The following is an 18,513-nucleotide window of genomic DNA, read 5'->3' as shown; positions in this document are numbered from 1 at the left end:
ATGGCTCTGAGCCTGCATTCACTGGAATTCGGGAGAATGGCGGGCAGGGGCGGTATCTCATTGAAACTGCTCAAATTTTGAAATGCCCCTCTAGAGTGGACATGCAGAGGATGTTTCTTATGGTGGAAGAGTCTAAGACCAGAGGACACAGCCTCAGTATAGAGGAACGTCCATTTTGAACAGAGATGAGGAGGAATTTCTTTGGTCAGAGAGTAGTGAATCTGTGGAATTCATTGTCACAGGCAGCTGTGGAGGTCATCTTTATGTATTTTTAGGCAGAAGTTGATAGCTTCTTGATTAGTCACGACATGAAGGTATACGGGGAAAATGCAAGAGGTTCGGGTGAGAGGGAAATGGATCAGCTATGATGAAATGGCAGAGCAGACAAGATAGGCCAAGTAGCCCAGTTTTGCTCGTATATCTAATGATCTTATAACTCTGAAAAGATATTTCAGTATTCCTGTTTCAAATTCCATGTTCTAAAGCTTCTAGTCGATATCCTGGTCCCTTATCATAATTCCTGTGGGAGACGATTAGCAGCTTCCCTTACACACAGAAACGACATCTCCTGTCTTCCTCAGTCTTGTACCAAAGGCAGCTATTAGGACTAGTGAGAGACTTTCAAAGCCTCGTAGAAATTTACCTCTGGGGATCTTAGACTGTTTAGAAAAAAATCAGAGCAAAGCACTGCTCTGACATTAGGTTTGTACAAACTGATGGTGTAAATCCTGGTGTTGTACAGCGTTTTACCGTTCACAATGGAGACCGAGTTTACTTGCATCTGCTGCTGAACCTGATATTAAATTCACTGTGCATGGTGATCTCTGTGGCCAAAGTCAAAATTGACTTTATTACTATATGTACAAATACATGTATGCATGGTGTAATGCAAAAGAATGCTTACAGCAGCATCACAGGCACATAAGCATCAAATATGCAATGTTCACAATAAAAACATAAACTAAACATAAAATATACACAATTTTTACAAATAAACAATTAGAACAGAAAGTCCAACGTGAACTAAGTGGCCGTAGTGTTGCCGTATTGAAGTAGTGGCTTGGGTTACTGCTGCCAGAAAACCACAAATTTCACGCCATATAAGAGAGTAATGATCAACCTAATTCTGATTCAGGCTCGTCATGAGGCATATCAAGACCCTGCTGCCCCCCTCACTGCCCCCTTGCAGTTTGTGTACCCTCCCTACCGCTCAACAGATGACGCCATTGCCATCACCCTCTGCCTGGCCCTAACCCACCTGAACAAAAAAGACATGTACGTTCGGATGCTGTTCATAGACTTCAGTTCAGCATTCAACACAATCATCCCTCAGAAACTGATTGGAAAGCTGAGCCCACTGGGCCTGAACACCTCCCTCTGCAACTGGATCCTAGACTTCCTGACTGGGAGACCTCAGTCAGTCCGGATCGGGAGCAGCATCTCCAACACCATCACACTGAGCACGGGGGCCCCCCAGGGCTGTGTGTTCAGTCCACTGCTGTTCACTCTACTGACTGACGACTGTACTGCAACACACAGTCAGCTTTCAGAGAGGAGGTGCGACAGCTAACGGACTGGTGCAGAGCCAACAACCTGTCTCTGAATGTGAACAAAACAAAAGAGATGGTTGTTGACTTCAGGAGGGCATAGAGTGACCACTCCCTGCTGAATATCGATGGCTCATCGGTAGAGATCGTTAAGAGCACCAAATTTCTTGCTGTTCACCTGGCAGAGAATCTCACCTGGTCCCTCAACACCAGCTCCATAGCAAAGAAAGCCCAGCAGTGTCTTTACTTTCTGCAAAGGCTGGGGAAAGTTCATCTCCCACCCCCCATCCTCATCACATTCTACAGGGGTTGTATTGAGAGCATCCTGAGCAGCTGCATCACTGCCTGGTTCGGAAATTGCACCATCTCGGATCGCAAGACCCTGCAGCGGATAGTGAGGTCAGCTGAGAAAATCATCAGGGTCTCTCTTCTCACCATTACAGACATTTACACTACGCGCTGCATCCACAAAGAAAACAGCATTATGAAGGACCCCACGCACCCCTCATACAATCTCTTCTCCCTCCTGCTGTCTGGGAAAAGGCACCGAAGCATTCGGGCTCTCACAACCAGACTATGTAACAGTTTCTTCCCCCAAGCTATCAGACTCCTCAATACCCAGAGCCTGAACTGACACATTACTGCCTTATTATCTTGTTTATTATTTATTGTAATGCCTGCACTGTTTTGTGCACTTTATGCAGTCCTGGGTAGGTCTGTGGTCTAGTGTAGTTTTTTTTTCTGTGCTTTTTTTTTACGTAGTTCAGTCTAGTTTTTGTACTGTGTCATGTAACACCATGGTCCTGAAAAAACATTGTCTCATTTTTACTATGCACTGTACCAGCAGTTATGGCCGAAATGACAATAAAAAGTGACTTGACTTGACTTGAGGTTGCGCCAACTGGTTCAAGATCTCAAGGGTTGAAGGCAAATAACTATTCTTGAACGTGATGGTGTGTACCTCCTGAGAAGAAGACACAGCCCAGATTATGGAGATCTTTGATGATTGATACTGCCCTCGAGGCAACACTTTCTGTAGATATTACCAATGTGAGGGTACTAACTTCTACTTGCTAGAATTCGCACCATTGTCATCTTAACACAATGACCTTGGAAGGACAAAACACGTGCCAAAATTCCATTCTTGCTTCCCATTTGTGAACAAGATGAACCTAGTCTGAACCACAATCTTTACTACTACAACTGTGCTGTTGTCTGAAACTAATAGATTAATGGATGAACAGGCAATATAGACTCATTTTCATATACCAGACAATAGGACAATAGGCTAATGCCTGGTCCTTAGAGGCCATTGCATGGTCCCCTAGTACGATAAGATGGACTCTTACATTCGCAATCTACCTAGTTATGACCTTTCCTTTCCACTACTTTCTATTCACATTCTGACATGCCAGTCCATGGCCTCCTCTACTGTCAGGATGAGGCCACACTCAGGTTGGAGGAGCAACACCTTATATACCGGCTGGGTAGCCTCCAACCTGATGGCATGAACATCGATTTCTCAAACTTCTGGTAATTGCGCCCTGCCTTCACCATTCCCCATTCCCATTTCTCTCTCTCACCTTATCTCCTTACCTGCCCATCACCTCCCTCTGGTGCTCCTCCCCCTTCCCTTTCCTCCATGGTTTTTGGTCCTCTCCTATCTGATTCCCCCTTCTCCAGCCCTTTATCTCTTCCACCAATCAACTTCCCAGCTCTTTACTTCACACCCTCCCCCCTCCTGATTTCACCTACCACCTTGTGCTTCTTCTTGTCATCGCCCCATCTGCTTATTCTGACTTCCTCCCTTTCTTTCTAGTCCCGGTGAAGGGTCCCAGCCCGAAACATCGACCGTTTACTCTTTTGCATAGATGCTGCCTGGCCTGCTGAGTTCCTCCAGCATTTTGTGTGTGGCATTATGATCTCCCCACTTATTGTTTACCTACACTTTCTCTGTAGCTGTTATACTTCATTATACATTGTTATTGTTTATTTCTGTTGTACTTCAATGTACTGCGTAATGATCTGATCTGTGTGATCAGCATGCAACATTTCTCAGTATCTCAGAACATGTGAAATGATAAACCAGTTCTAATTACAATATTAGCCATATTGATACCGAATGCAGAAGCCAAGTGGCCTAGTCCTTCTGCTATTTTACTATTTTCTTGTGAATGAGGTGTAAGGACCTACTTCCATGGACTGTGCTGTAGAACCCAATGATTGTAACTAGGCCAGCCATTCACAAACTGGCCATCTGTTCTGCAGTAACTACTTTTGCTGGGACTCTGTAAAAGGAGATTACTTGTTCAGAATCCAGCTGCAATTAAAATAGAAGCTCCTACCCCTAGAGGGCTCATTAGTTAATAAGCCAAAAACAGTTGAACTCAATAGACCGAAGAGGCCTGTAGATTAATCTCAACCTTGAAGGAGCATACTCAAAGCTCCATTTCCTGAATTCCCCACACATTGATCACTGAGCTCAGTGCTTGACTAAATTAACAATTGTGGAGCACCAACAAGACAGAATCTGCAGGAAATCCTAGCAACAGACACAAAATGCTGGAGGAACTCAGCAGGCCAGGCAGCATCAATGGAAAAGTGTACAGTCAACAGTTTGGGATCAGACCCTTCATCAGGACTCATGAAGGGTCTCGACCCAAACCACCAACTGTTCTCTTTAACATAGATGATTTCCTCCAGCATTTTGTGTTAATTGTGGAGCATCTATCCTTTGTCCACTATGGCCAGCTTGAGCTTCCAGTTGCATGTCATTTTAACTTTCCTTCTCATTACTGCAATGACATGACTGCACTCAGTCTTCTCCAATGCCATGGTGAGGCCAAATACAAACTAGAACAGCATCTCATATCCTCTGTGGTAGCATACAGCACAGTGGTGTGAACAGTGAATTTTCCCTATTCAGGAAGGCTGATATTCAAAGTAGTCATCCAATCTTCTTTTGGATTCACTGTAACAAATGCACTCCAATAAATGTGTAGAGCACAAGTAGTTCGCTACCTCAACTGAAAAGGATGTTTGAACTGACAACAGAGGAGATAAGCAGGATAGCGTACCAACTGTTGTGGGTGCACCAGAAAATAACCATACCATCAACACATAAATTCACGTCAAGGATGTGGGAAAAAGGTTGAAAATACTGTGCGGAGAGGAAGGATCAGCTATGATCATATTACATGATGGTACAGACTTGGGAGGACCACAGATGATCTAGCCCTGCTCCAATTTCTCCACATTTTCACATTCTTATGATCCTTTCCCTTGTAGCTGAAGGTGGCATTGCTTATGATATTTGCATAATGAACACCAGTCCTTGGATCTTGAGGAATGGATTCAAGAGCGTTAAGCTGAGATGATTGGAAGTGTTCACAGAAGGGAAAGTGGGATGACAGACTACGTAGGATGAAGCTACTAGACCAATGAGCATGAACAAGGAAGGAATAGCAATTGTAATCTTGCATTAGAGATTCACTTGGGACTGGCAGCAGGATGGGGAGGGATGGGTGAAGAGGAACGAAGAACTACTAGAAGAGTTACTCAGTGGGTCAGGCAGCACCTGAAGAGGGAAATGGGCAGCTGATGTTTCAGGTCACGAGCCTCCATCTGAACATCTTGACCCAAAACTTTGATTGTCCATTTTCCCTCTACAGATGCTGCCTGACACATCAAATTCCTTTAGCAGCTTGTGTTCATTTTCCCTCTCAATTCCATCACCTGTAGCCTTTTGTTTCTCTTCCAGAAGAGTCGCTCTGGGTTATTATGGGACGGAATCACAGGAAAAAGTTAATGGATGATATAGCAAGAAGTAACTTCTTGTCTTCTCTTTAGTATCTGATGTTGCTTCCTGAAACAGCTAGCTACTTTTTAAATATTTAATTTGTGGAATGAGGCAGGTGCTGGTTAGTGCATCACTTATTGCTCACTCTTAATTATCCTTTATCTGATTGACTTGCCAATTAAGGAAAACGTTAGAACCATATTGGCTACCATCTGGGTTCACAGGCAGGGCATGGATGGCAGATTTTCTTTCCAGAAAGGTGATAGTGAACCAAATGGGTTTTAAACAACATCCCAATAGCTTTACTACTTCACAATTAAGATTACTGCCTTTTTATATGAGATATTTACTTGTATTGCTAGAATGTGAATTCCCCTGCACCATAGTGGAACTTAAACTCCATCCTCAGATTCATATCTAGGATCTGATACAAAAGGAAATTAATTAGATTAGTGCTTTCACAATCTCAGCACATTCCAATTTGCATCATAGTGAAAGAAACAGTTCAGGGAAGTGGTCAATTGCCTGACAAGGGAAATACAAACTTTCACAGTCAAAGTAGCAGAGTTTTAGTAATCAGGTGATCTGTTTTAGTGACATTGGATGAGGGATAAATTTTGGTCACTGCCGAAAATTTCCTGTGCTGTTTTTAAATTATGCCACAGGCTGAGAGACCAACTGTTCAACGTGTTGTCCAAGCGATGGCATATCCATCAATGCACATCCACAGAGATGAAAGGATAGTTTAACAGATACCATGCCTAATTCCAGCCCCTAATTCTTATTGTTGATCAATTAACTAAATTCAAATTCCCTATCTATCGAGAAAGAGCATGAACTTATTTCTTCAAGCTTCTGTTTGTAACTTTGGTTTAAGAGGAAAAACCTGGAGGCGTTTGGGTCTTGTAACTTTGAATGCAAACCATTATTCACAGTATGCAAAGATAATCCGAGACCATCCTTTAATTGAAATTGTGAGCATGGATAAGTGAAATTTAGAGTAGGTATCAACAGCTATTGTTCACCGAATGTGTGACCAATGATTGGAATGATTTTCTCAAGGATTAGTGATGAAATCTTTGGAATTGTACCAGAACAATATGAATGCTGCAGTGAAGGATTTAAAAGTTATTTTAGTCAGATGAGTCAAAAGGCACCTTGAAGGATAGTGAATATATAATTGTCTGAATGGAGGAATTGTCATTGTTGCTTCAAAGACTTTAATTGGAAATCTTTAGCTTGTTAACTAATATGGGGAGTGTGTGTGTGTGCGTGTGCGTGTGTGTATGTGTGTGTGTGTGCGTGTGAGAGAGAGAGATATGGAGTTGTCGGGGTGCCATCACGACAAGCTTTCCGCACCAATCTTTTTTGGTGATTGCTCATCGTACGCCGTGTCTTGGACATCGGAAACCTGGTGGAGCCCATCCCTCTCCAGGTTTTTTTTTAACGAGGTTGAGTTGCTAGCTCGACACTCAACCCAGGCACAGATGGAGAGCGTGTAAGGGAGCCGGCCGGATTCGAACTCGGGACCTCTCGCCCTGCAGTCCAGCTGGCATATGGAGATTATATCAATCTAAATAAGAAGTAAGTTGCAGAAAGTTGTAAACTTAGCTCTATTGTGGGTGCTAGCCTCCGTAGTATCCGACACATCTTCACGGAGTGGTGCCTCACGAAGGTGGCATCCGTCATTAAGGATCCCCACCACCCAGGACATGCCCTCTTCTCACTGTTACCATCAGGGAAGAGGTATAGAAGCCTGAAAGCACACACTCAGCGATTCAGGAACAGCTTCTCCCCCTCTGCCATCCGATTTCTGAATGGACAGTGAACCCATGAACACTACCTCACCACTTTTTGATTTTTTCTGTTTCTGCACTATGTATTTTAGCTTACTATTTAATATACACATTTGGCTGTTATTCATTCTTTTCTATATTCATCATGTATTGCTTTGTACTGCTGCTGCAAAGTTAACAAATTTCACAACATATGCCGGTGATATTAAACCTGATTCTGATTCTGATAAGTCAAACTCAAAATGGGTGACTAAGTGACATTTTTCATTGATGTATGGGCCCAGTTAAAAAATTCTAGATAAATACTCAAATGATTAAAAACTGTTTTCTTCGATTAATCTTTTGATGAAGAATAGTCAGCATTCAAATCCACTGTACAATGTAGGAGCAATTGACTTTGCAAGTCATGGCAGATAATTTTTGCTAAAGTGACCTGAAGTTAAGCTATCTGAATAATTGATTACCTTCCCCACCTCCAGCTTCATAATTCAAATGTTCCTTTATAGAGTCTCCATCTCTTAAAACAATTAATTTTCAGTTCCTGGTGTGTAACAGTAACATCAGTTTGGGTCATTCTTAAAAATTTCATTCTCTTTCAAAGAACAAATGTTAATGAAATGAGCACTGATGTTGTTATGGTACTGATCTCAATGCTTCAATTTTCAATTGGTGTCATAGAGCTAAAATGTGCTTGACCACTGAACCACTGTTGATTGAATTTACAACACTGTCCAGGGTACGAATTGCTGTAAAATCTACATGCTGCATACATTTAGTACCCCTAATGTAGGAAAATATCTCCAAACACTCCACAGAAATGAAATCAGGAACAATATTTTGTCATGAGCCAATAAAAACAGACTTTCAAGAAGGGTAATTAAAATTTTGGTTGCAGCATTAGCCCCGCAGTCATGTGTGGAGGAGACAGATGGAAAGCTGCATGCCTTTAAAAGAAAGCAAGCAAAGATAAAGGGAGGAATCTGCAATAGGCTGGGCTTTGAAGAATATTAATTGGGGCTAATATATTTTATCTTGTCCTCCCCTGTCCAATGTTGTGACAAGATCTGAATCCTGTTAATTTAATTGAAATATAATCCAATCTTCATTAGAATGGAAGCATACTTACCAAATGCATCTTTAGGAATCAATTGCATAAGTGCATTCAATGGCCACTTTATTGAGCACCTCCACTACATAATAAAGTGGCCATTGAGTATGTTCATGGTCAACGGCTGCTGTGGCAAATCCACTTCAGTGTTAAACATGTTGTATGTTCAGAGATGCCCTTCTGCACACTTCTGTTGTAATGCATGATGATTTGAGTTATTATTGCATTCCTGTCAGCTCGAGCGAGTCTGGCCATTCTCCTCTGACGTTCCATATTAACAAGTCATTTTCACCCACAGAACAGCTGCTCACCAGACATTGCTTCCCCCCCCCTCCCAACAATTTTCTGTAAACTCTAGAAACTGTTTTGTGTGAAAATCCTAGGAAATTAGCAATTCCTGAGATACTCAAACTACCCCATCTGGCACCAACAATCATTTCACAATCAAAGTCACTTAGCTCACACTTCTTCCCCATTATTAATACTGGTCTGAACAATAACTGAACTTCTTGATTATGCATGCTTTTATGCATTGAGTTGCTACCACATAATTGGCTGATTAGATTTTTGCTTTAACGGGCAGGTGTACAGGTGTACCTAATAAGGTGGCCACTCTGTATACATTGGCAGTTATTAAAACCGATGCAATAGATAAGTAGGGCTTTGTTAAACTATAGCGAGTCCTGCCCTTACGGCGGAGAAGTTCTGTCAGTTTTGATGCTTACGTGCTCCATGTGAATCTCTTCCTACTAACTGCTTAATTGTGCCAAGGTTTCTTTCCTTTATCTTTCATATGCTTCTCATTGTAGTTTAGATTCATCCATTCATGACTGTGGGATTGTCTTACTGGTTTCTACTTTTACCATTTTGCAATTGCATCCAGCGCAAAATAATTCTGTTTATTAGGAAGGTCACCAAAATAGACGTCACTGATCATTTCTAACCTTCTGTAAGTTAACTATTTTATAATGTTGATGAACTAGGAAAACCTATTTAACCATTACAATCTATTTTTAATCACTTAGCCTCTGTTATAGTGTCTTTCTGCCCCATATCAGTCTGCCACACCACAAACTGAACCAACTAAATTTTAAGTCCTTCTTCTGAATGTGTGATATTCTCCCAACTACAAAAAAACGTTCCATCACTGAATATTTTAAATATTCTTCTTGCCTTAGGTGTCTTTTGAACCTGTCAATGCACCATCAGCTTCTGCGCCTAGATAATCCATTTGCTTAAGTGCTGTCATGACCTACATCCTCAGACTATTGTTTTTTAATCCAGTTAACATCTGTGTATCTCCCTTCCCATTCCATCATGGGATCTCTCCAACCTTCAATGGCACACTTGGGAGATCCCTTGTTTTTCAAAAGCTTTAAGGTTACGAGGGAGGGTGCAGGCAAGTTTTTGCAAGTGATGATTTCAGAGTTCTATTCGCCTCGGTGCTTTCTGACATCATACCTGTATGGTTTAAGCATGCTCACACATATACGTATGCATGGATGTTCTCATATGTGCCTTGACGAGTACCCAGAAGCCTGATTATAAATATGTAATTGTTTATTATTATTGCCTTTGATATTTAATGTGGAAAACCTGTCATTGAAACTGTGTGTTTTCCCTGCAGGAGCAAAGTGATCAGAGCTACTCAACGGTGAAAACTTCCTCAACAACCGTGACCATTAACAACCTGAAGCCTGGAACTCTCTACGTATTCCAAGTCCGAGCTTCCTCAACCACGAACTACGGGAACTACAGCCCCAGTATTGAGGTGCAGACATTAGGGGAGCGTAAGTAGTATTGAAAGGAAAAAAAAAAGTGTTTCTCGAGTAGTATGTTTCTTTTTCCTTTATCCGTTTTTGTTACAATAAAGCTGCCTTAGCTATGAATCTTGTTGCTTTAAATTCTGCCTTGTCCACCCATCCTTGCCACTGTGATTTTTCACCAGCCCAATTAAATTCTCTTCCAATTCAGACTTTTTGATCATCCCTAATGTATGTCACTCCCAATTATCAACAGGTACCAAGATATATTTTTCTAAAATGTTCTCCTTAAATCTCGCCACCTCCCTCTCCTCTTTGAAGACCTGCCTTAAAATATATGCATGCACAAGCTTTCGGTCATTTACCTAATTTATTCCTTATGTGGCTTAATGCAATTTTGACTGATAACATTACTGTGAAGTACTTTTGCTGTACAAGTGAGTAATATCTGTCTAACTTCCCTTGGCTTCTGGTCTCTAGTCAGATCAGTATTACATCATGTGTCATATCTAGTGGATAATTGTCCTTATTAAACTCAAGAGAAAAACATAATTTTATATAAAATGCTAATTTTATAAAAACAAAATAATAAGGCTCTGCCACATTTTTTGTGCTCTAGATCTGCATTATAATTAGTTCCTATTGTAATTCTAATGAGGACTTCAAAGGGGGCACATCTTCATTATATCGACTTCTGCAAATAAAATGCTTTAGCCTTTTCAAAATCAGTAATTTCAGATCTGCGGTCTAGCTGTGCTCAGAAGAGATGCTTCTGGCTGTCGCACTTTAAACAGTAAATGAAGTCACCTCATACACTCAACTAATTAGTTCAGTGAAACCGTCTGCACTCACGCCTGATGAGACATGCATAGACGCAGTATACATCCCGATTTTCATTCTGTGCGTGCTTAAATTCTGAGTACGCAAACATTATTATTCCCTATTTGTTTGGCTGATTGCATGTTGCAAAGTCTATAATGCTAAATTTTATTCTAAACGCAGGTACCCCTTGAGAAAGAAATCTGTATCCTGTTGATAAAACCTTTTCCTTCCCAGGAAGAGCTGTTCATAATGTGCGAGATTTTAAATATGAAGTTGCCTGGTTCTGTAATTTGCAAAGGCATGGTTAGGCAAACTGTATGATTGTATTTTTGTTTTATTCATCTTCATGCCTTGCAGAAGGCTGTTACTATAAATTCACATGTAATGGCCTTCTGGGTGCTTATAGTTTTCAGGACTCTGGGGAAACTCAGGGTTTTTTTTTCACAAGCAAAGCAATGGCTAAGGGGTGACCTTATAGAGAGCAATACAATCATGAAGAGATGATTGTTGCACTCATAGAATAATCCATTACCGAGGGCCAGATCATGCCATGATTGCATAAATCAGACACAATGGAATGGCGAAGCAGACTCAATGGGTCAAATGGAATAGTTCTGTCCCTACGTCTTATGGTCAGACGTATAATATATTTTGTATATGTGTCAGAGAATGTTTAAAATAAAGCTTGATACCAGGCTTCAAGTGGCGAACCATTTACTTTAGCATGATATCATGGCCATTTCACAGCCATGTGTGGAGCTCTGAGTTGCAAGGAAATCAGTAGCAGACAAGTGTGCGTGACCTTAGCAGAACAAAGGTGTTAGTTCAGAATGTCCTTTCTTGTGAATCGTGGCTCGTGCATCTACACTTATCTTATTTGTGCAGTGAGATTATCGCTCTAAGGAGAGCCTGTGGTCAACACAGTTATCTTAGTTATGCAAACTTGTGGCTTAATTGGAAAAACACAGGATTTGGACAAGGTCACAAAGCTTTAGCAACAAGCAGCACTTTTAACCCCATATTGGAAATTTTCTTCCACAATTTGATAGCTTGAATACCTGTTCAAACTACTACATGCTAAATGTCGTATGTGGGTTTGAACACTACCCTGTAGAAGAGGAGTAGTGACGGTGAATTTTGGAATCTAGGTAAGGACAGGGAGCGAACTGGTATGCCAATAGATGGCAAGGAGGCATTTGCGAAACAATCAATTGGACAGTATTCCCTTTATTGATGCTCTAGAGTCAACTTAATGTAATCACATCAATGTACAACCCGTTAGGTCAATTGAAGTCCACGGCCTTTTGAAGGTGGAACTGTTACTCACCACATAAAAGGATACTTTGTATTAATTACACTATTCTGCTTTCAGAGACCAAAGTAAATTCCAAATATAGCAGTAACAATTAGAGAAGTATCTCCAAGTACAAAATAATTGCAATTAGGTTGACAGTACATCTTCTAGGAGTGTTTATATTACACTGAGTGCCTTTTCCATTTACTCAGAGCTGGGGTACTGTTTTTAACCAGATATTCAGAAGGTTTGCATATATTGTTGGGAACACAAGCTGAGGCATGGGATCTCAGGATTTTTCAGAGAGCTTTGAATTATCTGTGTATCAAAGCCTTCATATTAGGGATGGGCTGGAGCATCAGTTAGCGTGGGGCAAGTATGCAGATGACTTGGAGAGATTCTTTCAAACAAGTCTGGTATAGGAAGGGAAAGGGAAGGTATGGAGTGAGGGGGCTAGAGGGACATTCTGGAACCTCGTGAACTACTCTACCTCCTGACAATCCTAGTAATCGCCATAGAAACTAAAGGTCCTTTCCATCTCAACCTCTCTTCTGCACCCCTCTAGGTTTAGCAGGCAGTTTTTTTGTCATGTAGGAGAGGTTGGTTAAATTGCACTGTGGCCTCAACGATGGTGTCGTGACTTTTGATCACTGGGCTCTCTTCCATCTGAATTGACCGATGGTTTTGCTCAGGAGATGAAGTGACATTAGAAAGAAGTGTACAAAATTATAAAGGGTATAGATGGTGTAAATGCAAGCAAGCTTGTTCCATAGAGCTTGGGTGGGACTACAACTAGAGGTCATGGTTTAAGGGTGAAAGGTGAAAAGTTTAAGGGCATTATGAGGGTAAATTTACTTCAGTCAGAGCTTTGTGAGAGTGTGGAATGAGCTGCCAGTGCAAGTGGTGCATGCGAGCTCGGTTTCAATGTTTAAGAGAAGTTTGGATAGGTACATAGGTGGCAGGGCTACAGTCCTTGTGCAGGTCGATGGGAGCAGGCAGTTTAAGTGGTTCGGCATGGACTAGATGGGCTGAAGGGCCTTTTTCTGTGTTTGTACTCCTCTATGACTATAAGTATGAAGGGAAACATTCTCATAAGACCACCCATCCTCGCCCCATGCCAACCAATAGTGCTGCTAGCAGAAAGAGTACCGCACAGTCGCAGTGACAAGGTTGTGTAGAGTTTGCACCTTCTCTCTCAAAACTGCGTGCATTTGCTTCGGGTGTTCAGGTATCTCCCAGCACCACAAAGGCAGGCAGGCAGGTTGGGAGGTAATGGGTCATATCAAATTTCCTCTAGTGTGTAGGTGAGTGTTAGAATTTGGGAGGATTGCAGGAGAACAATAGTGAGGAGAACAGGCCACAGGGAGAATGCAATTGTGCCACGTTAGATGTGGTACCTGAAGAAGGAGGCAAACAGCATAAGGACCCCAACCTTCCAGGGTATTTATTAATTTATTAATTTATTGAGATACAGCACAGTACTGGCCCTTCGAGTCACGCCACCCAGCAAACCCTGTTAACCCTATCCTAATCACGGGGCAATTTACAGTGGCCAATTAAATGACCAACCAGTATGACTTTGGGCTGTGGTAGGAAACCTGCACCGTCACGGGGAGAATGTGCAAACTCTTTACAGACATTGATGGGAATTGAATCCGAAGAGAAAGAATTTCAGGATGTATACTGTATACATTTCTCTGACATTAAATGTACCTATTGAAGCCTACCTGTTGGGTCACATTGGTTCAGTAAACCGTAGTGTTAACGACTACACTACTGTGCCGCCTTCTTTTTTGCACTATTTGGCCCATCAAATCCAGAGCAACCTTTTGGATTCAAGTGATCGTCTTTTACATCCTCATGAAAAATGGGGAAAAGTGTGTAATATGAAGTATTCCCTCAGCTTGTTAGTACTTTCTGTGTCGACGAGTGAAGTCTCAGATTGGTTAGAGAGAACTTCCTTTACTTTATTTCAAGAGTCTATTCATGTACGTGCAGATACGCATTCAGAAAGATTTTCTTCGTCCTCAGTGCGCATTGAAATCAATTCACTTTTACCATGCACCACATGCCGCTCATGATTCCCTTTTTAGCAATACATCCGTTGAGATGGTCACCTCTCATGTGTAGTGGCCAAGGACCCTAGGTTATTGTCCTTCCCTGCATCTTTCACCGAGTTGATTGTCTTCCAGTATCACTGGATGTACTCCTGGGCATCTGTGGTTATAAAAGGATAGGGAATGATGCTCTCCTGTGTGACGGAAACTATTCTGACAGTGACATCTTAATCTAATGCTGACTGGATATGCTGTGAGCTGTCTTCCCTGAAAGCCTTCGTCTACATTGTGCAAATATTTTGCAATTCAAATTCGAACATGTATTATATGTATTTTGGAAATCAGGGGTAAATGCAGTTTATTCTCTTGGCGATTAAAGATTATGCCCTAATGGAATTGGTTAATTATGAAGATAATGAAGCTGAGCAAAGTAAGTCGAAATACATATATGTTTTCACATTCACATCATTCTTGTAAGCATCATGACAGGGAAATAACTGTGTACTAGGTGCTGATGCATTCCGATAACATTGTCCAACAGTGCCACTGGGGAGAGGATGCTGATAGGAGGTAGGGTGCAGGAATTATGCAAAGATTATCAGAGTACAAATGTCAGCATGAGGTAGAAATTCATTCAATTACAGTTCCTTTTTTTAAACATTTCAATCAGTCTTCAGCAGAAGATATTTAACTCTAAAGGTACCTGGTTCTGTTGTGTATTGGCCTTTTACTGATACCATCAGTGTTAAAATGCCAGTTGTGTTAAAGCAATATGCGTTCAGGTCACGGCAGCATTAAAATCTTCATTGCATTAAAATCTGCTGCTTTGTGCGGTATAGAGACTTTAACTATTTCTTGGCAATTTAGGTGGAGATAAGTTTTTGTTCTTTGCAATTTAGTGAGCTTTGGGGACAGGTGCATGTTCAGGCAGTTTAGACAAAGTATTTCATCTTTTGATGGAGGGCTAGAAAGATAATCAAATGGCTATAACTTAAGCTTTATTAAAATAAAAGCAATATATTTCAGCATATGTATAAGGAATTATAAGAAATAAAGGTACCATGCTAAAAGTAGAAATAAGAGTAAATAGTAGAGAAAAAGAGGAATTTGACACAAGGGCAACAAAGATATTTCACATAATTTATATTTTCGACTTGATTTTCTTAGTAGAAGAGACTTTGACAACCTTATGGTTATAATTGATGGGTTATTAAAGTGTATTAGGCACAGATTTGAAACATGGCTCCTCCACTTTGCTGGTGCCTATGGAAATTAGCAGCCAATCACACTTTGAGCAATACGAATTTGATAGAGTGGATTTGGAGAGGGTGTTTCCTATAGTGGGGGAGTCTAGGACCAGAGGACACAACCTCAGAATAGAGGGGGTTCCTTTTAGGATGGAGATGAGGGGGAATTTCTTTAGCCAGAGAGTGGTGAATCTATGGAGGTGATTGTGAAGGCCAAGTCAATGGGTATATTTAAGGCAGAGGTTGATAGATTCTTGATTGGTCAGGGCATGAAGGGATAGCGGGAGAAAGCAGGAGATTGGGGCTGAGAGGGAACATGGATAAGCCAGGATGAAATGGCGGAGCAGACTCGATAGGCCAAATGGCCTCGTCCTACTCCTATATGTTATGGTCTATAAGGTCTCCAGAGCAGAGACATTGGAAGTCGTAGTATTGCGATCACTCGAGTCAAGTATGATGTTCTCCTCAGGGGGTTGTCTATTGCTGTGTCCTCAGGTGGCTATAAAGGCTTTTCCAGGATCCTCGTACTCTGGTGCACTGTGGACACGGGTACGAGCTGGCTGCAGTTAGAGATTGGGTCATATGGTTGGGGCATTCTCTCCTTTCACAGCTGCTGCTTGTTCTCTGTGGCCTGGTGGAGGCTGCTGTCGTGTACTGCAGCTCCCCCTTGAACAGATTTCCTCCAGGTGCATCTATTGAGAAAGATATCATCCCAGTTCTTAGATGTAATGTTGAATGTCTTCAGGCAGATTTTGATGTTATCTTTGAAATGTTTCCTTTGACCACCAGAGGCTCACTGACCTTCCTTCAACTAGGAGTAAAGGATGTGTTTGGGGAGACATGAGTTAAGCATCCAAATGACATGACCTGTACATCAGAGTTGGTATTGCTTTACCGTTGTAGAAATGCTGTACATGTCCTCAAAATTTTTCGTGAGCTTCTTCAGCGGCATTATTCCAGGGCTTTCAGTCGTCTACTGTGGGTAATTCAACTCCATATGGTAACATTGGAAGGATGAGTGCTTTGTAGATCAAAAGTTTTGTTTGGATCTGCAACGTTGCAGTCTTTGGATTTTTTTTTCTACCTTGGCAACAAGGTAGGGACAGTGGTCTGTTTTTTCAAGGGTTATGTTGTCAACTTTTACGGAGGGCTGGGTAAGTGGCTGGTTAGGCGGTGGCTTATGTAGGACCTGTATCATTTTTACATTCAAAGCAAGACCCAGGGCTCTATATGCCTTGGCAAAGGTATTCAGAACACACTGGAGGACTTATTCAGAGTGTGCTGCAATAGTGTTATGAGACATAAGACCATAAGGCCATAAGACATAGGAGCATTAGGCTATTCAAGACTGCTCCATCACTCCATCATGGCCAATTTAATATGGGGCCCTCTCAACTCCATTCTCCTGCTTTCTGTCCATAACCCTTCATGCCCTAACTAATCAAGAACCAATCAACATCCACTTTAAATATACCCAGTGAACTTTTGGTTTAAGAGTGTGCAACCAAAGTCGTGGGACAGCTTATTTGTAGTTCAAAAGCAAAGGAATTTGATTTAAAACATTATTAATAACACTTTTTCTTGAAGTAAATTGTGGTAAACTGTCACCGCAAAGAGGCAAGTGAGGGTAAAGTGACGTCGAGAGATGTGCCCTGCTGGTGTATGCAATATCAATGCACTTGGAACTAGAGCCACACTGGTTGGCATAGATGATTCAGAGGGGAGAAGACGGGACGGAGGAGTTCCAATGCCTGTCCATCTTAACCCTGGTGCAAGATTGGTTTGCTCTAAGCACTGAGCTGATTTGATGAGATTGAGAATGGCTTCTATGGCAGTGAAATCCAGGTCTGAAGCAAGTCACTAGGTGGCATGTTCTAGACCTGGAGCAATTCACCACATCAGGTCCCGGGTCATAATGCAAGGTACATTATGCTCTTTAGACAATCTAAATGACGGCCCAGATAGATTGGAAAGGCAAGGTGTTGAGAGTCGGACGAGGTTGGATTGCTCTAAATCTTGTTCCAATTTGAAGAGGTTGAGAGCGCCTTCTCCGGCAGTGAAATATAGGGCTAGAGTGATTTGCTGTGGTGGGGCCTAGTTCCTAGAGTGAGGTTTGGACTATTTAAATGCTGGCCCAGGTAGTCTGAGAGCTCCTCTCTCCATGACGCTAAGGCTGTGAGATTAGTACTGGCTGCTGTGCTTCGTGTCTGCAAACTTTGTGGTGACTTGGCCCGCTAATATGATGAATTGAAAACCGAGGCTTTGGGCCTACTGTTTTGGCTGCTTTGGCCAGCTGTTCTGGGGACTTGGATCTAAGGACTCAAGTTGGTTCAGACTGTTGTTGTTGTTGCTCACTTCTATTGTTTGCATGATTTGCTTTGTTTTTGTTTCTCTTTCTCTGTGGGCACTGAGGGCTGGTCTATTTTTCTTTTATTGGGTACTTTCAAGTTCCTTGCTTTGCAACTGCCTGTCAGCAAACAAATCTCAAGGTTTTATAATTTAAACATAAGTTGATAATAGATGCACTTTAAATGTTTGAATCTTTGACTTTGTCTCCACAGCCTTTTGTGGCAATGAATTCCACAGATTTACTACCCTCTGGCGAAAGGTATTCCTCTTCATCTCTGTGATAAATTGACATATTTCTATTCTGAGGCTCTTCCCTCTGGTCCTAGACTCAGCCACTTTAGGAAGCATCCTCTCCATATCCACTTTATCTAGGACTTCCAATATCCGATAGGTTCCAATGAACTCTTCCCTCATTCTTCTAAATTCCAATGAGTACAGGACCAGAACCATCAAACGCTCCTCATTTGTTAAACCTTTAATTCCTGAGATAATTTTCATGAACCTCCTCTGCTCAAACATCTTTTCTTAGGTAAGAGGCCCAAAACTGTTCACAATACTCCACGCGCAGTTTGGCCATTGCCTTATAAAGCCTCAGCATTAAATCCTTGCTTTTGTATTCTAGTCCTCTCAAAACGAATGCCAACATTGCGTTAGCCATCCTCACCACCTCACCACAGACTGAACCTGCAAGTTAAACTTTAGGGAAAACTGTGTAAGGTCTCCCAAATTCA

At 41.7% G+C, this 18,513-nt stretch overlaps 1 protein-coding gene across 2 annotated transcripts in view; it reads left to right on the top strand.

Moving 5' to 3' along the window:
- Positions 1 to 18,513, top strand: part of LOC140719729 (ephrin type-A receptor 7-like) — a 671,000-nt gene that overhangs the window by 520,184 nt on the left and 132,303 nt on the right. For both annotated transcript variants that reach the window (XM_073034552.1, XM_073034551.1), the window contains exon 7: positions 9,878 to 10,040. In XM_073034552.1, the coding sequence (XP_072890653.1) occupies positions 9,878 to 10,040 (163 nt within the window). The remainder of the gene's footprint in view (positions 1 to 9,877; positions 10,041 to 18,513) is intronic.

Source organism: Hemitrygon akajei, chromosome 32 (genome assembly GCF_048418815.1).
Source record: "Hemitrygon akajei chromosome 32, sHemAka1.3, whole genome shotgun sequence".
NCBI classification, from domain to species: Eukaryota; Metazoa; Chordata; class Chondrichthyes; order Myliobatiformes; family Dasyatidae; genus Hemitrygon; species Hemitrygon akajei.
Note: the sequence above shows the minus strand (reverse complement) of the source record. Positions and strands in the feature narration are given on the sequence as shown.